Consider the following 22,277-nt stretch of genomic DNA (forward strand, 5'->3'; position numbering starts at 1 on the left):
GATTTGTTATTTGAGCAGTTTCTATCTGTAAGAAAAAGACAAAATACCTTTTTTTCATATAAGATAAACTATGTTGATCCATGCAGGGAAATGCAAGTTATCAGTCTATTCTATACATTGTCATTATTTATTTTAAACCAAAATCAGAAGGAAAAAGCTAAGACTGTTACAGTAGATCTGCGGTAACGTCCCTAAGAATAGAAACACACAAACAAATTTTTTTAGCATGCAGGTTCATTTGTTAATGTGTGTGTGTGTGTGTTTGTGGGGGTAGGGGCTCCAAAGTGGGAGTGTCCACTCCTCTGTCATATAAATGGTCTCCCTCTATCTTTGACAGAGTTTGGCATCTCTACCAGTTTGCTAGGCTATAAGGCCATTTGTCCTGCTCCCATTTGCCTCCCCCTCTCTTCTAATTGTGTGAGGTTGCAGAAACCCCAGTAAACAACAGCCAAAATGGAGGCCATCAAAAAGAAGATGCTTATGCTAAAGCTGGACAAAGAGAATGCACTGGACCAGGCTGAACAAGCTGAGGCAGACAAGAAAGCAGCTGAAGAGAGAAGCAAACAGGTGGGTTATGAACACAAGTGCAAATCACCTGTCAAAAACCTAGAAGAGCATCTTTTATCAACAGGCTTATCAAACTGGGGTAATTCTGTATATGAGTTTTGGAAACTGCAGACAGTGATGTGTTTTTTTTAGCCATTCATGCTAATGATGCCTTCAAGTGAGGCTTTTTCTAAAATTTTCAAATTAAACTCCTGTACTGTATAGATGCATTTAGAGCAGTTTGTCAGAAAATTTTTTTACGCATTAATTTATTTTGTGGTCAGAAAACTGACTACCTGATATATATTTGGAGAACTATCTAAATATAGGGTAGATTAATGTTCCTATATCATCTCTGGAAAGTATCTTCAAACTATTTTACATTATCGCTTTGGATGATGACAATCAGATGATTCTAACAAATAGTTTTCCACAGGCCTAGAACTAAGACCTGAACCGAGTCTGTGTTTGTGTCTCTAAGACCGATCTTGACTGAATCCAACTGGTACCTCTGTATTTGAGATAGATTGTTTTATACTGGATATATAAAATCAAAACATGCACGAGGTTCAGCTTTAACTGTGTGAGCATTAGATGTTGCAAAATGGCAGGAAGTGGTTTCATGCACTTTCTTTTAAATCATTTATACAAAATATTTGGTCTTACTGTACTAATTGCTTTTACAGCTGGCTTTACAGCTAGATCTGTTCACACTAAAATCGGCATGTATTTAAATTTGGCATTATTATGGGGTCTGAAACTTCACTTGGATCCACTGGTCCACTTGACATATTGACACATAGACCTGTTTCCTGCTACAACAGGACTTTACCTGATTCATTCAGAATAAGAACAAATTGAACATGGCACAACTCAAATCCTAGGTCAGATCACAGACACAAGGAGCTGAGTTGACCCCTGAAGATTTCAGTGGCATGAGTCAAAATGTTTTCAGATCTGACTTAATTTTGCGCAACACAAAAGTGTAATAGCTACGTTTCAAAAAGTGTGTTCTCAGAGTTAAATGATGGTATTATTTTATTCATTTTGCTTGGAGTTTATTTAATGTTTAGAAATATTTGCACGGTGGTCATGACGCTTGATTTATATTATTTCACTAGTTTATACCTATTGCACTTTACTTGCTCTAGAAAGTGTTCCATTCAGATAACAATAAGTTGCATGTTATTATAGGCAGAGGAAAACCAAAGCAGTTTGCACTGATGGAGTGAAGATTGAACATACGGTCATATTTACCTCCTTAAGTAATCAATTGGGTTGAAAGGAAAGAAATAGAGGATTTCTAAGTTTCTAAGCAGCAGTTTCCAAGTAGCAGTCATTTTGCTACTAAATTCATTGTTCAAACAGAACAAGGACTGTGAATTTTGTCCCCTGTCTGTGTGACTGGAAGCATGTCACTAGAGAATAGTGCCTAATGGTCAATATGAAAACAATAAATAATTTCAGCAATCATAAACTGCCTAATTGAATATGGTATTGAGTTTAATAACTTTCTTACCATGTCTTTACCTGGGATACATTATTATAACAGAACACTACAATCCCTGCATTAAGTATTCAAAAATCTTTCAATACATTTTCAGTGTCATATTGCAGCCGTGCAAATTTTGTTTTTGATCTTCCACACCATCAGCATGAAGATGAAATTCTGCAAATGCAAAAGAAGCTGAAGGGGACGGAGGACGAGCTTGACAAATATTCTGAGGCCCTGAAGGATGCTCAGGAGAAGCTTGAGGTTGCCGATAAGAAGGCTGCTGACGTAAGTGACAATTCTAAAAGTGCAATATGCAGTAACTGTGGTTAATTCAGAGACTTTGACATCATATTGTCTATTCTTGACCAGTAATTCCAGAGAATAAAGCATACTCCGCATACAACAGGCCCAGATATACTGTAAAAGGCACATGACAGAGGGATACAGTAGTTGGTTGTACACCTTTATTTCTTCTTACTATGATTTTAATATAAATTATTATAACTGCAGCACATGGTAAACCTCTAAATATCCCAGACTCAGTGCCTTCTTATACTAGCATACAGTATGAGGCTTGAACTGAGGCTCTGTTCAAAGCTGTGATAATGCCAGTGTAAACCAATCCTGGCTGATTCATCACTTCTCCATTGCATTCCATTCTCATCATGCCCTGCATGGACCTCTCAGCTGTCGTGGGGATTCAGAGCCCTATTTTGGCCATGATGTTTGCCATTCAACCTTGACTGTGAGCTTAACAATGGTCCAAGTCCATTTTAGGTATCATCCATTCCTCCTAGGTCAACTTACCCCCCTTTGGAGGGTGACTAAATTAATAAATAATTCCCATTTGTTCGTTTTTATTCTTAAACACTGGGTTAATTCTGGGTCATCTGTCATTGCTGAAAAATTTACGTTAGGATTTACACCCTTCCATCATGTACTAAGTACAGCAGTAGGCATATAGGGCACAGTTCTGCCACTGGAGAATGTGTATACATGTCCAGGGCAAACAAGCTTACAACTAGTAAATGTAACACTCACCTACATATTAACTAATTATGATAGCACAACTAGAACTTTTGATTTTCATAAAATCATGTACAAAAAATAAAGGTGTATCACACCTTTGATACAACAGGAAATCAACAAAGCCAAACAGTAGGGGTTGGGATCACCCCTGCTGGAGAACAAGGCACTAAACTCTAACATAAAAAAGATCCTTACTGATCAAGTATTGTTTTTGTTTGAATGCTAATTTGAATGAAAAAAGATTACCCTAATAATAACGCTCTGTAAAGCATGCAGGTTTTATTACAGGAACATACGTAGATGTGACCCTTTCATTTTATTCCCTGATATTACCATGGATGTTACTAAAAGCTTATCTTATTTATTGTCCTACTATAGCCTAGATATTTTTAACTAATACACTTCAAGAAATAAGTGCACTGAATACCTTAACTGCTTTTGGCTCCAGCCAAGTCAAACAGCTGACTGTATTTACTGTGGGGCTACACTGACTCACTTTCTTAAAGTTGCAGTGTGTAGAATTCAGTGACATAAAGTGGTGAAGTTGCATGTTGCAGCTGAATATACCTCACCTCATCCTCCCCTTCCAAACATGAAAGAGAACCTGTGGTAACCTTCAGTTTTCATAAAAACCTAAAGGGTTTTTAGTTTGTCCAGTCTGGGCTACTACAAGAAACATGGCTGCCTCCATAGAGAGGACCCCCCCCCTGATGTAAATATAAAGTATTTCAATAAAAAGGGCTCATTCTAGGGTAAATAAAACAACAATTTGTATTATTTAGATCAAACACACTCTTGAAAACATCACTAGGATTATTTTATATAAAATTTCTGTCAATAGATCCCTTTCACCTAAATCTTACACACTGGACCTTTAACGTTCTCAGTTTTGCTGTTGTATTTTTTGTGTGGAGTTTGTATGTTGTCTTTATGTCTGTGTTAGTATTGTCTGGTATTCCAGGCGTATTACCACAGTCCACAGACATATACAAAGGGGTTGGGTTAAATGGAGAATCTAAATTGACCATAAGTGTGAATGTAAGCATGAATGATTTTATACCTCTCTCTTGATCTGTCCAGGGTGTACCCTGCCTCTTGCCCAATGTCAGATGGGCAGCTGAAATTTTACCTATACTTTACTTAATCAGTCAGTCAGCACCATGTTTATCTGTGTTCAGGCTGAAGCAGAAGTAGCTTCCTTAAACAGACGTATCCAACTTGTGGAGGAAGAGTTGGACCGAGCTCAGGAGAGACTGGCAACGGCTCTGCAGAAGCTGGAGGAGGCTGAGAAGGCTGCTGATGAGAGCGAGAGGTGATTCTTGGCTGTAACATAGAAAATATTAACAGTTTTTAACACAATCAGCATAGTAAGACAAGAGGTAAATGTACCCTAAGGAACAATCACACTGTATGTATATTCCATTAATCTGTTAACAATAGTCACCTATTTGCTCCAGGCCAGTTCAAAGCCATGTTGGGATAATAAACTTAGGGGTAACTTAGCAGCAGGCTGAAAGTTATGGTTGATCAGTGTTTAACCACATTAGTATCTTTACACACCTTGCAGTTGGATGGTTGGGTGTGGTCAGAATCAGTAACCATACCAAACATGACCTGTTAAAAACTCAAGCAAAATATAGGACATTTTTGCTCGAGTACTTAACTTCTTTATGTCTCTTGCACATCAGTCTCTGAATGTACATTATCCCTCTAGATAAAGAACTCCCGAAAAATACTCGAAAAGTTATGCTGTTTCGGAGTTTACTGGAAACATAAAAAGAACTGAAAGAAAAGCCACTGGAGTCGTCCAAAGTCCATTGAATGTATGTCCGAATAATGTTCGGACATACTAAAGAAAATATGTTAAAACTAGGGCTGTCAAACGATTACAAATTTTTATCAGACTAATCACAGGGTAGCTGTGATTAATCACGATTAATCACCATTTCTAAATGCCCGAAAAATCCCCATTTTCTCTGTATATTGTTGTGGGAACGGAATAATAAGTGACAGAAGGCGGATATATACATTTAACATTAGTTTTTTTATTGATGACAAGTCCAAATGATAGTTATTAAGATAAAAAAATAAAATAAAATAAAACTAAAACATACCACACCTCTTTGCTATGCCTCTGAGCAAACAAAGGATGATGTTATTAAGAACATGTTTATGAAATCAAACTCAAAGATATACAGCTTTATCCTAAACAATTGGGGCATCTGAGCCTTTGCTCTTTTTTTTTTGCAAATAAAGGATGGTCTTTTTTAAATCAAACAAACCACCAAACCTTTACACAATTAAATGTGAATGTGAAATATGAATCTGAGCCCATCTGTAGAAGCAGTGTTGAGCCAGTTCATACTTAAAAAGAATGAGTTCCAAGTTCAGTTCATGCAGATGAAAATTAACTAGTTCACGTTCATAGTTAATTTTCTGTTGGGATGATTTAGGTGACAAACGTACGGTCATGTGTTTGGTTATGAATCGATGGTGTTGGATCATGTCTGCTTGTCCTGAATGTGAGCATCACGTCTCGTGTTGTACTGAGCTGAAAATGTTGACGAGTCATTTTCATGATGTTTAAATGCAGCCTCAAAAACTCTGGAGCGAATCAAACAAACACTAAGTTACTTCATGTACTGATCAGGTCCTGATATCTAGTGATGAGTGTTTATTAGTTCAAGTGAGAGCAGAGTGGAGGAGGACACAGAGACTCCAGCTCAGTACAAACCAACTGCAGCTTCTGCTCTGATCATGACGCAGCGGCGCTGATCACTGAGCAGCTGTGACCAGAGAAACTCTGTATTTCACTGTTCTTCTACAAAGTCACTGACCGGCTGCTTCACGTGAAGAAGCTCTGATCTCACTGCATGTGTCGCTCTGAGCGAGTGAGTGGGGCGGGTATGGGTACATGGGGCGGGTCATTCTGCGCATGCGTTAATGCACAGAAGAATGTACAAATTAATCATCCCGCGGGTTAGGGTTAGTTAGTTCATTTTGACAGTCCTAGTTAAAACATCATCTTTGATGCAGGGGGACTCTTGTGGAATCTCCATCCATTTTTTCTCAGGTGTTATTGATTCGAGTCTCTCCTGATCGGTTTTGAAATCTGAATGGTTCTTTTGGATACCAGCATAATGTTATACTGCTGAGACAAAGAATTGGTATAATGTTACACTGCTGGGATGGGTCTAGTAGGTTTATTTTTTAGATCCTCAGGATGACCTTTGTTTGAGAAAGGGGGGACCATTACGGGGCACAAAGAGCATAGGGCCTCTGTTGAGCACACAACTCAGATGAGTCCCAAGGCCGTGCCGCCTCTGTAGATACATAGCACACGCTTACGCATTGGAGACACAGAAGAGGCGCATCATCTGCAGTACATAGCTTGCACCAAAGAGGCGCTTGAGGAGGCATCTACAGGGCACCCCGTGAAGTACACACCTGGGGGACATCGACTGAACACACTGCCTCTGCAGCATGTAGCACTCCTGAGGATGCCTATTACAGAGGGCCCTCACAAATGTCTTAGAGACTCCAGCAGAGCACACACAGTCTCTGCTGTAACTTTTTAGAACCCAGTGCAGACAATAAAGTAACTGAGTATAATGAGGTTTTATTACACAGTGACTGATGAGGTAAATTTGTATTCAATGACATATAGTATAATGGTGTAAGTAAAGAAAATAGAGCAGTAAAGGCTGTGGAGGATGTGAATGAGTTATAATGCAAAAATTATCACAACAATAACTGCAGTTCAACTGGCTGCCTCAAGGATCGCTGCCGTCTGTCATTGTTATACAGAGACTAGTTTCAGTTCATGGATTGCCAACTCTGAAACAGAAGATTTATTCTTGGAGAAAATCTTTGCTATTTGGCAGCTTTTGTGTGTGGGCCAGTTTTGGATACCAAAACAGTTGACAAAGTGCACTAGTTTACTTCAGTACATTTGAAAGACTGTCACAGTGTAGAGAACAGGTGGGCCCAAAAATGCAGGAGCGAGTTCAGTATCAAAACTAAAAGTGTCCTTTAATAAAAGGCAAGGTTCTTACAAAGGCTAAGCAGAAAAAACACTGGGAAGTCCAAAAAACTGAAAAAACACGGGTAACTAGAAAAGACTCAAACAAAAAGGCTAAACAGAAAAACACTGGGATCAAAGGAAACACTAGGCACAACGGATAATAGAACACATGAGGAACAGGGACAGAGCATGCAGGCTCGGGTAGATAGCCCGAGGGATAAAGGCTGGTCCTCACGTGGGGCTGAGCAAGAGGGAGCTGGCAAGGACAGAACCTGTCTGGAGGGTGTGTAGGGAGCCTCTGGCGAAAACTGAGAGGTGAACCACAAGCCAGTGGTGTGGCAGCAGGTCTGGGGACTGGGGGCTGCTGCCTTTCTGACACAGAGGGCTCTGGAGAGGGCAGCTGCAGTTCTGATACAGGGGGCTCTGAAGGAGGCAGCAGCTGCACAGGAGAGACTGGAGACTGCTGCACAGGGGAAACTGAAAGGGGTGTCGGCCGGACCGCCGAGCATGGAGCAGGAACCGGAAGGGGTGTTGGCCAGACCGCCGAGTGTGGAGCAGGAACTGGAAGGGGCATCAGCCGGACCGCTGAGTGTGGAGCCGGAACAGGAGTGATGACTGCTGGGATCCCGCAGGCTGGAACAAGAGTGACGTCTGCCGCGACCCCCACGCAGGGACAGGAGTGGTGTCTGGGCTGGAGGTGGCTGCAACCCAGCCAGGACTGGAGGTAAATGCCTGTTAGCCAGCCGAAGAGGAGATGGGTTGAGGCTTGGTGGAAAAAACCCTCTCCAATGTCCGACATGCACACCCGAGCTTTGGCAGAGGCTGTGGGGTCCCCCAAAGGCCAGACAGTTGCCGAGGTATGAATTCACAGAGGGAATTGACTTTGGGATGGCAGGCTAATTTGCAGAGGCTTGGATTTAGAAGAGTTTGGACAGGTGAGGAAGGTGTTCAGTCTGTTCTGGACCACCACTAGGTGCGGTACAAAATGGTTCACCCAAAGTCTTTGTCAACGTCAACTTCTTGAACCATGCCTGTAGGATTGAAATCCTCCTGAGGAGCACCGCTTGTTTCTGGGTGTTCGAGGAAATCAATTCATCCACCACTGCCTCGAATTCACAGACCTTTTGGAAAAAAAGGCGAAGCTATGCTTAGTCCATGTCTGGTCAGTTCGTTCTATCACAGTGTAGAGAGCAGGTGGACTCAAAAATGCAGGAGTGAGTTCAGTAGCAAAACAAAAAGTGTCCTTTAATAAAAGGCAAGGTTCTTACAAAGGCTAAGCAGAAAAACACTGGGATTAAAAGGAACCACGAGGCACGACGAAGATGTGTGAAGGGGAATGACGATGAACAGGTGAAAGACGACAAACTGACGAAGACAAAGAGAAGCACAGAGACTTATATCCAGAGGGGAGGCACGGATAATAGAACACATGAGGAACAGGGACAGAGCATGGGGGCTCGGGAGGATGACCAGGGGGCCGGGCAGAGACAGAGCACGGGGGCTCGGGTAGATAGCCCGAGGGATAAAGGCTGGTCCTCACGTTGGGCTGAGCAAGAAGGAGCTGGCAACGACAGAATCTGTCTGGATGGTGTGTAGGGAGCCTCTAGCGAAAACTGAGAGGTGAACCACAAGCCAGTGGTGCGGCAGCAAGTCTGGGGACTGGGGGCTGCTACCTTTCTGACACAGAGGGCTCTGGAGAGGGCAGCTGCAGTTCTGATACAGGGGGCTCTGAAGGAGGCAACAGCTGCACAGGGGAGACTGGAGACTGCTGCACAGGGGAAACTGAAAGGGGTGTCGGCTGGACCACCGAGCATGGAGCAGGAACTGGAAGGGGTGTTGGCCAGACCGCCGAGTGTGGAGCCGGAACAGGAGTTATGACTGCTGGGATCCCGCACGCTGGAACAGGAGTGACGTCTGCTGGGACCCCCACACCGGGACAGGAGTGGTGTCTGGGCTGGAGGTGGCTGCGACCCAGCCAGGACTGGAGGTAAATGCCTGTTAGCCAGCCGAAGAGGAGATGGGTTGAGGCTTGGTGGAAAAAACCCTCTCCGATGTCTGACATGCACACCCGAGCTTTGGCAGAGGCTGCGGGGTCCCCCAAAGGCCAGACAGTTGCCGAGGTATGAATTCACAGAGGGAATTGACTCTGGGATGGCAGGCTAATTTGCAGAGGCTTGGATTTAGAAGAGTTTGGACAGGTGAGGAAGGTGTTCAGTCTGTTCTGGACCACCACTAGGTGCGGTACAAAATGGCTCACCCAACGTCTTTGTCAACTACAACTTCTTGAACCATGCATGTAGGATTGAAATCCTCCTGAGGAGCACCGCTTGCTTCTGGGTGTTCGAGGAAATCAATTCATCCACCACTGCCTCGAATTCACAGACCTTTTGGAAAAAAAGGCGAGGCTATGCTTAGTCCATGTCTGGTCAGTTCGTTCTATCACAGTGTAGAGAGCAGGTGGACTCAAAAATGCAGGAGTGAGTTCAGTAGCAAAACAAAAAGTGTCCTTTAATAAAAGGCAAGGTTCTTACAAAGGCTAAGCAGAAAAATACGGATTAAAAGGAACCACGAGGCACGACGAAGATGTGTGAAGGGGAATGACGATGAACAGGTGAAAGATGAAAGGGAAGCACAGAGACTTACAGTATATACATAGGGGAGGCAGGGATAATTGAACACAGGCGAAACACAGTTAAGCAGTTAAAACAGTTAAGAATGCTATAGACACACGAGGAGTAAAAACATCAAAATAAAACAGGAGACTGAGAACTCAGGGAGAAACAGCTTAACACAAACCTCAACGAAAGGACACAGGTAAAAGTCCATCAACCAAAATGTCCACAAAGAAAAGTGTCCAACAAAAACCAAAAAATCTTTATCTAAGAGTTCCAGAGTTGTGACATTCCAATTGTGCAGATGCACAGGAAATATCTTTAAGATTGAAAGAAATTACTTTAGTTCTCCAATTTGCTAAATTTCCCTCCAGATCTTTTCCATACTCACTGACCACTAGATCAGAAACACTTGCTCACTTCCAATCATCTAATAAGCAAATCATGTGGCAGCAGTGCCACTGTTTTTTGAGTTTATTCAGAATGGTGCAAAACACTAAAACTAAACATAAAAAACATCCAGTGAGCAGCAGTTCTGTGGAAGAAAACACCTTCTTGATGAGAGAGGTCAGAGGATAATGGTCAGAACGGTTGGAGCTGACAGAATCTCAGAATGAATAACACATTCAACATTGAGGGATGGTCTACAATACCAGAGACCACAAAAGGTTCCACTGCCAAAAATAGAAATCTGAGGCTGCAGTGGACAGTTGAAGACTGAAAAACAAGCCTGAATGTGGATTTCTACTGAGGCTGCGGATGTTACGCTTAGGATATATGAATCGTTCCATGGAGCCAACCGCCTTCTATCTGGGTGAACTTCTCCTGATTGAAAATTTGTTTACAGATTGTGATTCAGGGCATGTTTAAAGGGATATAAATTTAAATTAACTCATTATCTACTCACCACTATGCTGACGGAGGGTTAGGTGAAGTGTTTGAGTCCACAAAACACTTTTGGAGTCTCAGGGGTAAATAGCGTTGCAGCCATATAAAGTTTTACCATCCATCATCCATTCATACATTGCATCTATGTGCATTATATCTCTATCATACATCAGTCATACACTGCTGGCACAGAAGTCAGGGGCAATCTGGGGTTCAGTATAATGTCCAAGAACACTTCGGCACGTGAAATGGGGGATCAGCCAGCTGACCTTCTGGATAGTGGACGATCCACTCTCTTACTGAACCACAGACAAAATTAGCTCAAAATGACTGAAAATTTCTTGCCTCTCCTTTTTTCCTGTTTCCTGAGATTTTTAAAATATATAATAATTTTTAAAAAGTTAAAACACTTTTCATGATTGTGTGTGTAGAGGCATGAAGGTGATTGAGAACAGGGCTTTGAAAGATGAGGAGAAGATGGAGCTCCAGGAGATCCAGCTGAAGGAGGCTAAACACATTGCAGAAGAGGCTGACCGCAAGTATGAGGAGGTAAGCTTCAGTTATTGGCCTCTGGCATCTGCAGTATCATTCTGTCTCAAGGTGCTGAATGGGAAGCTATAACAACCAAGTCTCAGAAAGGAGCTTTTTTCTGCACGTACTGCTGCAGTGCTCCCAGCAGTATTGACAAAATTATAGCCATATAGGCCTAACTGGTATTACAAATCTACTCCACAGGCCTCAAATAATTGCCATAGATAATTGTTAAGTAACATTGATAGCTGCCCACATAATAACTTGGTGGAGTCCAGAGTGAGTGAAAATGTTTTTATATGTGATGTATGAAATCTAATAATATACATCATGCCTTTGCCCAGGTGGCTCGTAAGCTGGTGATTGTAGAAGGAGAGCTGGAGCGTACAGAGGAGAGGGCAGAGCTGGCTGAGGCGTGAGTATATCAAGCTGCTTGATAGCTATTGACAGCTGCTTTTGACACTTCAAGTCTTAAAACATGAGTATAGTAGGTCCCAATAATACACAGACATTTTCTTTTTTATTTATATATTTATGTTGCTGTTTGCTTCTCAGTCACAGGTCAGGCTGTTAGTCTTCACTTTACAAAAGAAAATGTTTATGTTCTGCTCACGTGGGATATCTCATTTAAGATGCATTAAATGATTTGTTTAGCATTTTTTGAATTTTGTAACATTTTCAACCTGGGTATCATTTCCCAGTGTAGATTGCTCACCAATCCAGTGATTTGGAAGTGTTTGTGGGTGGGCACATGAAGGTACATGCCTCTGTCCCAGCTGCATGTATCTCCTAGTGCTTGATGTATGCATTTTTTCAGCAGTGGATAAATTGAGATCTAGTAAACACACTGGCATATTTTTTTTTGTGTCTATTTGCATGTATCATCTTAGTAAGCATTTCTTTATTAAGCATTCATTGAATGCTAGTCTACACTTCGGCTCCAATACATGTATATTTTACTTGTTACCCACTTGTCACTGGTTGCTAATCACTTTGCTGAACAGTTTATTAAAAATATTCTGAATCTGTCCAACAGTGGATAAAATAGTTAACAGCTCAACCGAGACCATTGCATTAAGATGCTGTGTACATGGACGTTAATGCACTGATAATAAGAGGTGTAAACTCGAGTCACAGAACTTGGACTTGAGTCGGACGCAAGTCAGGATTTTGATTACTTCAGACATGACTCGACAAATAATAAATGACTTGCAACTAGACTTAGACTTTAATATCAATGACTCGAAACTTCACTTGGACTTGACCTCATTTACTTGTCATGACTTGACATATTTCAAGTCATGCGCGCGCGTGTGTATGTGTGTAGGGTTAGGGTTAGTATCAGTGCGAGAAAGAGAGTGTGGAATAGAGCAAGCAGAGTCAGGATGAGCTAAATGACTGAATAAAGAATGAATCAGTCTTTATGATACTTCACCAAGTTTGTTGTGCTACTCGACTTTGTCGCCATCACTCACATTGTTTTTTTATCAACATCCTCAGTCTTCCCCTGGTCGTTTGCCTCGTATGCAAAATATTCCAAAGGCACTTATTCATTTTCGACTAAAACTGGTCTCAAAGGCCAATCAGCAGCAGCCATATTAAGTTAGCTTTATATGGCTGCTGGCTGTGTGCCTGCATGTCTGCAGCGGTGCTGTTGGTATCCATACTGTTGCTAATTAATATCTTATCCAATTCAAATTTGTATTGATTAGTATGTGAGTATTGATTTTTTTGACAACCCTAATGAGTAATAAAAAAACTGTCTAAAAACTTTACTTGTGCTTGTTTATGTGCATGCTTGCATGTGCATGTGTGTATGAATGCCTTTGAACTCTAGACTGAGAGAAGTCCAAATCCAAAAATGAACGTCTAATTGTACATTTGAGGGTGATTTGTTCATGTTTACATTTTTAGGCCATGTTTTGTGCATAACTTAAGTTAAAAAAATGTTAAATATCCATCCTTGCTCAAATTTTTCTCCATGGTGGGCAGTTTAATGTGACAGCTCTCCAATTCTATATATTTAGGAATAACTAAAGACTAAGATTTCCTCTAATTTCTGCTGTCTTCTCCTTTGCTCTGCATTTCCACCTCTTACCAACCTCCCTGTAAATAATATGCCTTTCAATAAACAGGGAATTCATAACACATGTCATTCATTCACTCACCCACTCTTCACTTACGCACCTCACTCACCCACCCACTCAAATCAACTTGCTTTATTAGCATGACTGTTAGGATAAAGTACCAAAGTACGTATTCAGTAGTGTTCAGAAGCAGTATTCTATTATTATTATATCTAGTATTATCAGTGTTTCATTTCTAGAGTTTATTTGAAAATTATACCCATTTTAAAAGTTATTCAATATTTGTGTTAATTCAGTACACTGTGTCTTACTCTGTAGCCATGAATGCAAAAGCAATTAATTAGTTGAAGAGTGCACAATCACTTGTTTAGGACTTGAAAAAAAGGTTAAGCACTTGGACTTGACTATGGACTTGGTAATCCTTGACTTGGGACTTCTCTATCTTTACTTATTACTTGACTCAGGACTTCAATGTTACCTTACTTGTTACTTGACAAACAATGACTTGTGTCCCACCTCAGTTGATAATTATGATCATTCATTGCTACAAGCTGCATAACGAGTACATCTAGTTTTAAAGATCCAGTATATATTTAGCTGTTATTCTTCTGTTTAGTAACATTTTGAAAGCAGGACTCTTACACGTAATGTACTTTAACTTTTACTTACTTTCACTAATGACCTGAATTTTGCTTCCATCACAATCTGTTTTTACAGTGGTCACTTAAACTATACACTTGTCACAGTTGTTTTGAATATTTTCCAAACTAATCAGATGTTCTTTCTTCTACATGCACCCCCCAACCCTCCCCCAAAATAAAATAAATAAATAACAAAGTAAATGTGCTGAACTGGAGGAGGAATTGAAGAATGTCACCAATAACCTGAAGTCTCTGGAGGCCCAGGCTGAGAAGGTAGGACAAGGAGACCAGCATGGTCCACAATGCTTTTATTATTCTGTGTATACTGGTGAGGGACAAATTAAACAGTAAATAAGTGTATTCAATTTGAATTGAATTACCTGAATGTAATTTTAGCTGGAGTTATTTAGTATACATAACATTACATAACATTTCATTTAGCTTATGTTTTTATCCAAAGCAACTTACAAAAAGTGCATTCAACCATGAGGGTACAAACCCAGAACAGCAAGAATCATGTTAGTACACTAGCTTCAAAAAAGCCAAACCACAAAGTGCTACATGTAAGTGCAACTAACTTTATTTTTACTTTTTTGTTCAAAATCAAATTTTGTTATAACTATTAAATGGAGTTAGATGTAACCCAGAGAAAATATCAATCACTATGGTTGTATATGTGCCTAACTTGGCCAGTTAGGTCACATCAAGTTTTTGTACCAAATTTTTATGTTGGTTAAAAAAATCCTAAGAGATATGTTTTAATTTTAAAAACGATACTGTACATGGATTAATGTCCTGTGGCTAGAAACAAAGTATATATTAAGGATCTGCACAGTGCCTGTTTTACAATATTATAAATTAAATACAAATAAAATATTTCTTTAAAAAAATAAAAAAAGACTTACAAGTTTATATATAAAATGAAAAGATGAATATGGACGGGACCAAGAATCACGTTCATATTGAATGCAGCACACAATTCGTGTCAAGTGCCAGTGTTCTATTTGTCAACAGAAAGTTGTGCTTTGTGAAGCAAGGTGTCAATGTCATTGTGTGGTGAATGGGTGTGTGGTGCATTGACCTGAATTTGTCAGACCAGAGTTCATGTCGTATTTGCTGTTTGGAACCAGAAACCTTGATCCCTCTCTAACCTTAAACTCATAATCATAATCCAGGTTACAGAGATGTAAATGTGTGTTTAATATAGAAATTGATATGGAGACTAGTGTGGAATTGGTTTGACATAGATTTGAATGTAAATACTGTTGTGTCTCACCACAGTACTCTCAAAAGGAGGACAAATATGAGGAAGAGATCAAGATCCTGACTGACAAGCTGAAAGAGGTGAGTTGTGTCACTCCTAATACATGTTTTAAGAGGATTAAAAAAAATGTTAAGAAAATTTATTGAATCACTTTTGAAACTATCTATTTATTTCTCAGTTCATTTGAGTTCATTCAGTTGCAAGTAAATGCGCAGGGATATATTTACCCATTAAGTTATGAAGTAACTCATTCAAGTTATTAGATTGTGTTATGGGCGGATCAGGAATATACCGAGACACATGACTTAGACCACTAATGCCAATATAATAAAAGTTTGAATGTGATTAAGTTAGTCATAGTTAAAGGTGACAGGCGCTGGAGATCTCTGGTATCAGGGCTGGATTGGCCATCTGGAACTTTTGCCGTGTTTTCATGAGTTTTTAACTGGTAATGAAACGGTCTTATTTTAATATTGCTGCCTCTTTATGACCTACAACAGCAAATGAGACAGTCACAGAGAAAATTTGCCTTTTCTATAAACTATTCTTAATGTCTGTGGTCGGGTCAGATTAACCGAAATCAGAGCAACGATTTACGGCAGTAAGGCTGGAAAACCCTATATTTAGGGAGAGGAAACAGAAGCGGGGGGAAGCGAGCCAGGCTACACGCTTGGCTTAAGGCTAACCCATGTAGACGAGTGCTCCCAAGTCTGTTCCTCGCCAACTCGAGGTCCGTGCGCCCAGGATTCGCTCTCTCACTTTGCATTTGGAGATGAGAGAGACAGTGGTCTGAGAAGAAGATGTAAAATGATGCAGTCCTTGTTTTGTGTTATATCATTCTATAGTCTTTATGGTTTTCAAACAACTATATAGAAGACTATAAAAGACAGTAGATGGCGGTAATGCATCTTGATGTTGGTTGCCACGCGCCAATATACCAAACAGAGAAGAAGAATGAGTAGATATAGGTAAAAACAATCCAAAGTGAGCTGCAGTGTCACAGTGTTTTCCTGGTGTGTGTCCTGAACTCGCTACATGTGTGTCTTTTTTTCACTCCTTCAAAAATAATAGACAGTGGAAACACTATCGCGTCATTAAAAAATGAATCTGAAAAAAAACCCAGTTAGAGGAAAAATGGAGAAGAAATGCAAAGGGGGCGCAGATAAAAGACAACAGGCCCTTCAGGCAGATACTGCCACAGTTTTGTGCCAATTCCCACTTAAAAAGAACGAGTTAAAAGTTCAGTTCATACAAATGAAAATGAACTATACAAAGTGCTGTATACTGTGCTGCCAAATGTGTTAAACTTACTGACATGTTTGCTGCAGCAGGAACATTTGGCTGATGATGGTGGTGGTGGCGTTAGTGAGGAGAAAAGGCAAAAAGACAAGGGATGGAGGGTAGAAGATGAGGGGGGGAGTGTACTCCCTTGCAGAACTTGCTGTAAGTTGTGTAACTTTCTGTTTGATGAAGGGAGCAGCAATGACAAATTATTCAAGGAGTATTATTGACAGTAATGTAAGATAACTAAACCTTTTTCCATGGTAAAATAATATGCATTGAAAGCACTTACATTTACATTTAACCAGACTGCATCTTGTTTGCAGTTTTAAAACTTGAATCTAAACTGGGCTACATTAGTACGTGCAGCTGCGTCTTCCAATGCACATGTAAGGCAGGAGGTATAACCACAATTAAAATGTCCATAACTCAGTGAATTCTGAACTGATTTTCAAGCCGTTTGGCCACAGAGCAGACCATGACAGTTCGCAGGCAATTACTCTCATAGAGGCCATTCTTTTCTCTGAGTTAAGGCTAATGGTGCAGGGATTTAGCACAAGAGAATCAGTGGCTTAGTTAATAAATAAATTCTTTTGCAAATTCAAATGTAATGTTGAGCTGTAGATTAGTAACAACATAATTCACTGCAGGGTGGACAGCCTTCTAATACAATTTGTATATGCAGTAGAAGGGTATAAAAAGACAAAATTCGTGCAATATAGGAAACATGATTTCAAATGCTAGTGGCAGACAAAGGGTCCATATACCGCTCGTAGAAGTAAGAAGAAGTTAGTAGTCAACATCTGCTTGTTAAATCATTGTTTTTCGCAATGGTTTCAGTGCATTGTTCCCAAGTGTAAGAAGCTGAAGAGGAAAGGACCTGCGCCCTATCATCGGTTTGTAGTAAAGTACCCTGATAAGAAATGGCTAATGGCAGCTTATAACCCCACAAATGGATAGAACACTGCAATCAAAAGTCTTAATGAGTTCTATGAGTTTGTAGACTAAATATGAGTGCGGAGGACTACAAATGGTAAATGCTTTAAAATTACAGAGGGCTTCCCTAGTCTTGAGGAGCACTCAAAGAGCTTCATAGTACCCATTCACACATCACTCACACACAGCGTGCACAGCCATCAGGGCAATTTGGGGTTCAGTGTCTTTAATACGCAGAGTGGTCCACAACCTCCCACTTTGAACAGAACAGAAAAGGCAGCGGAGTTCACTTCAGCACTGATTAAAAACCAACAGTACAGGGCAGCTGAGCTACTTAGAAGCACTTTTTTAGAAAGTTAACCATTGTGTCATCGTAGGGTTGTTGTTTGTGGGTTTTGGCAGCAAGGTGATGTTCTGTATACCAGCACTTAAACATTAGGTGCCACCCCTCTCTCGTTCTGACTGCACACGAAAATGCAAACATGCATTTTGCAGTTCTAACATACAGCCAGAAAGCAAGCAAAAGTCCGCCAGTTATGTAAAAATCATCATCCGGCTGACTTTTGGCAACAGAAGATTGATTATATCTTGGTCCAGGCAACACAGCGGGAAATTACACAATGCTTAATGTGATATACTATCGATATTGACTAAATACAAAGTGGGTTAAAAAGACATAAAAGTGATAGAAAACCAGTCTTTATCTTCAGTATTTAGCAAGAAAACTTTTAAAATACCAACAATTATAAACAGAGTTTGGTGTGTTTGTCATACTGACAGCATGTCCAGTTTCAGAAGTCAGGGATCGTGTGAAATAAATCCACTGTTTGTCTTCAGAGTTAGAGTACTCATTGTTTGAGTTGCAGTCAAATACTTAATCATTCAGTGGATTCATTTCTTGAACACTTATTAATGAATTTAGTCTAGTGATTGAGGACACTAAAAAGAACTGATCCTAAACCAATTCTATTTGCGCATTGGATAGTGAAAACTTAATGGGTTTAAAGTCTACAATGTAAACCCTCAATTTATATTATGTGTTCTAAATGTAAATCCATCCTACACTCCAAATTTACACACTTTTGCGTATTTTGTTTGTATGATGTATTAGCATGTGCTGTGTTATTTCAGGCTGAGACCCGAGCTGAGTTTGCTGAGAGATCTGTGGCCAAGCTGGAGAAGACTATTGATGATCTGGAAGGTACAGCTTTGATTTGGATAGTTGTGTACCTGTACTTGACATAATCTATAGCAACACAACTATATATCAGAATGTTAGATTTGTTGTAGATTGGATGAGAGTGCAAGAAAAGTGACAAGTAATGTTGATAAATGGAAAAACTGTTCAATGGCAGTTTAGTAAAATTCCTTTTTGCTAGTGAATGTAAATTTATTCACCTGACTCACCTGGAAAATTATAATTATAGTAATAATATAATGTGATGCAGTGGTTAGTATTGTCGCTGCACAGCAAGAAGTTTCCGGTTCAAATCTAGGCTTCCTGTGTGTAGTTTGCATGTGAATAAATATAAAATAATAACTTGAATTTATATAGCACCTTTCAAGAGATCCAATGATGCTTTACATGTTCCACCTGTTACTGCAAGGGTTTTCTCCTGCTTCCTCCCACTGTCCAAAAACATGCAGGACAGTGTTATTTTGAGACTCTAAATTGTCTGTAGGTGTAGACGTGTGTGTGAATTATGGTATTTTGTCTCTATATGTTAGCACTGGGATACACTGGTGATTTGTCCAGGGTGTACCCTGCCTTTCCCAAAGTCAGCTGGGATTGGCTACAGCTCCTGCTGCGACCCTAAAAATATAACTGATGATTGGATGATATAGATCATTAGATAATTGGATGTATAGATGGATGGATTGATGAAATTGATTATTTTTACATCTTCCCTTGGTCTCTGTGTGAACGAACAGATGAGCTTTATGCGCAGAAGCTAAAGTACAAAGCCATCAGTGAGGAACTGGACCACGCCCTCAATGACATGACCTCTATGTAAGTAGTGATTAAGTATATGTCATTTGTAAGTGAGTAGCAGGCCTATTGAGCCATACATCACAATACCAACATTTTATGCCCATTTGAAGATGAACTTACACAAAGGTTAAAGATCTCTCTCTGGTTATATGTTGTAGAAAGGATGTGTTATTTCCATGCTCTGACCACAGACACACCAACTGATGTCACAGAGTGTGTCAGTACACACCCTCAGAAAGAAAAGTGTCTCCAGTAAACAATGTCAAGTCAATCAAAAAAAGTCGATTAAAGTTTATTGACTGGACTTTATTGAACTGCTGTATCTAAAAAGCTAGAGTAAACCGGGGCTCATGCATCTGATCTGCTTTGTACAGAAAAGAACAATCAGGAAAACAAATCAAAATTCTGTAGTTTTCAACCAAATCAGTACATCCACTGAATTTGAGGCAGAAGGGCTGATCAGAAATGTCCTTGTGCTGTTACGGTGTGATGTAAAGGTGTAATGAGTTGTGATTAGTTAAGACATAATCCTCAAGGTCACCTTTTCCTTCTTGTGTTTCCAGATAAAAGTCCTGACGCTCTACCATTCTGCCAGGTTTTGCTCCAAGACTCATCCTTTTACTGCTGAATGCCATCTCTTGGCTCATTTTGTTCTCAGTCTGCAATGTCCGCCCACCACCCCCTACCTTTTTGTCTCATTTATGTTGTTTTATTCCTCAACATTTATGTGTGCCTGTTGTAATGTTTAAGCTACTTTCTCAATGTCTCTGCTGACCTTGCTCCTTCTCTGATCAACTAAATGCTGTCATTCAGTGCATTTCTCTTCACTGTTCTGTACCAGTATTAAACAACAGAGAAAAGAAATGTTTCAGTTAATGAATCTCCATGGCTGTTTAGTTACTCTATATTTTATACATCCTTTTATTTATTTTTTTGTTACAATTATAACAGTAATATATGAAGGAGTATTGGGGCCATATTTAAATTTTTTTTAAAAAGGACATTGTCCACTGCCACCATCAGGATCTACTATCAGCTGCCACCTCGATCGTGGTCCACCACCACTATCAGATGCCGACACGATACAGGATCCGGCATTATTATCACGATCAGCCAGCACGATACAGAATCCGCCATACAGGATCCACCATTACGATCACGATCTCTGATACGCGATCCACAGATCATAATCCACGATGTGGCCGCGGCCCAGGATCTGTGGACGATAAGGCAAAGGGACTCCGGGAAGAAGTGAAGTTAGTAACATGTATTGATGAGACATTCATTTCTTTGATGTGATAAGGATTGAGAAGAGGAAGGAGAAGCTGGAAAGAGAAGCTCCGTGTGTCATGTGTCCCCCGACCTTCTAGACCTATAGCAGCATAACTGAGAGCAGGTCCAAGACAAGCCTGGACCAGCTCTAACTATAAGCTTTATCGTAAAGGAAGGTTTTAAGCCTACTCTTAAACGTACAGATGGTGTCTGCCTCCCGAACTGAAAGTGGGAGATGATTCCACAGGAGAGGAGCTTGATGCTGAAAGCTCTGGCTCCTACTCTACTTTTAGAGACTTTAGGGACAACAAGTAAGCCTGACGAGGTACTGCAGGGGGGTCGCGAAATTTTTTATTTTATAAATGGAGGCAGAAGACGTTATCTTTCAGTCAGTAATGCACACATTCAGCGACACACAATAATAAAAACATGAATATATGAACCTGTGTATTATTTGAATAGCTTAGTATTGAATGCACAATAACAGGGTAGCTATGTTTATACATGGCACTCGGCCCAGTTTAATATAAAACACAATTTTATACAATATATATGGTAGGGGGTCCCTGCTCCATCTCTCCATCAGTTTGGGGGTCCCTGGCCTGAAAAACGTTGAAGACCCCTGCTGTAGTGGGTTATATGGTACTATCAGCTCTTTAAGGTATAATGGTGTCATATTATTAAGGGCCTTGAAGGTGAGGAGGAGTCAGAAAATTACTGCTCCTCTCTGTGTCTCAATTATTTCGCGCTGCGCACTGCCAGCCAAAACGGGCCAAATAGAACACGCCCCACCATCTCCTCCAGCTCTCCATACGTTGCCCTTAGTGTACAAATTCTGTTGTTTTTACCCAGTCTGAGTTTACAATGTGTCAGATGATACTGTTTGTGTGTGATTGCGTGCGTGCGAGAGGAAGAAAGAATAAACGTCAGGACGAGCTAAATTAGTGCATGAATGCGGGTAGATATGAAGAATGACATGAAGATTTTATTCATTTAAGAAAAGTATCTATCAATATGTGGTGATCAATGTTGATGTTGTGGTGGTCATTTCAAACAAATTTAAACTGTTGCGCGTCAGAGACGCCAGCTTTGTCGGTGTGTGTGTCTGCGAGTCCGTGCAAGAGAGAAAAAGAGAGAGAATTAAGTGTGTGTGTGCGACGGCACACATACACAAGGTTGCAATATGTTAACTTAAAAAACGGTTACCTTTCCATCAAGGTCTGAGACGATCATACACGCAATTCGGTTATAGTAATCAACCATTTATAGTCAATTTGGCCCGCACAAACGTGATCCCTGTGGTGGTTTCCACTGTACTTGCAATATTTATCTAATTTTGTGATAAACTTCATGTCAGCAGCTAAAAGAGCAGCAACTATAAGAGCCCACAGAACCACAAAAGGCAGTTAGCCTTTAACTACTAGTGCTAATAAATTATCATTTGGAGTTAGGACTCTAAAATATGTTATGCTATATCTTTGATGACATTGTGACATGACAGAGGCCCAGGAGTTCCTCATAACATTGATGGCTCAGTTCTGTATATTTTAGAAAATAGGACTAGATGGAGAATGTTTGAAGGTCTACCGCACTTATTAAGATGCCAAACACCAGTTGATGTTAGCCGATGTTTGCAACCACAAGCGGATGTTTGGGACATATCTTCAATTGTGTACCT

The 22,277-nt window shown here is 40.3% G+C and overlaps 1 protein-coding gene across 1 annotated transcript; it reads left to right on the forward strand.

Annotated features, from left to right (window-relative positions):
• Window positions 1–324: 324 nt before the first annotated feature.
• On the forward strand, window positions 325–20,191 carry tpm3 (tropomyosin 3). Its single transcript, XM_035182815.1, has 10 exons — window positions 325–567; window positions 2,201–2,326; window positions 4,249–4,382; window positions 11,026–11,143; window positions 11,470–11,540; window positions 14,051–14,126; window positions 15,135–15,197; window positions 18,466–18,535; window positions 19,267–19,345; window positions 19,891–20,191. Exons 1-10 carry the CDS (start codon window positions 454–456, stop codon window positions 19,892–19,894), a joined length of 855 nt encoding a protein of 284 aa, XP_035038706.1. The 5' UTR covers window positions 325–453; the 3' UTR covers window positions 19,895–20,191.
• Window positions 20,192–22,277: the final 2,086 nt, after the last annotated feature.

The sequence above is a fragment of the Hippoglossus stenolepis genome, chromosome 17 (genome assembly GCF_022539355.2).
Source record: "Hippoglossus stenolepis isolate QCI-W04-F060 chromosome 17, HSTE1.2, whole genome shotgun sequence".
In the NCBI taxonomy this organism is placed as follows: domain Eukaryota; kingdom Metazoa; phylum Chordata; class Actinopteri; order Pleuronectiformes; family Pleuronectidae; genus Hippoglossus; species Hippoglossus stenolepis.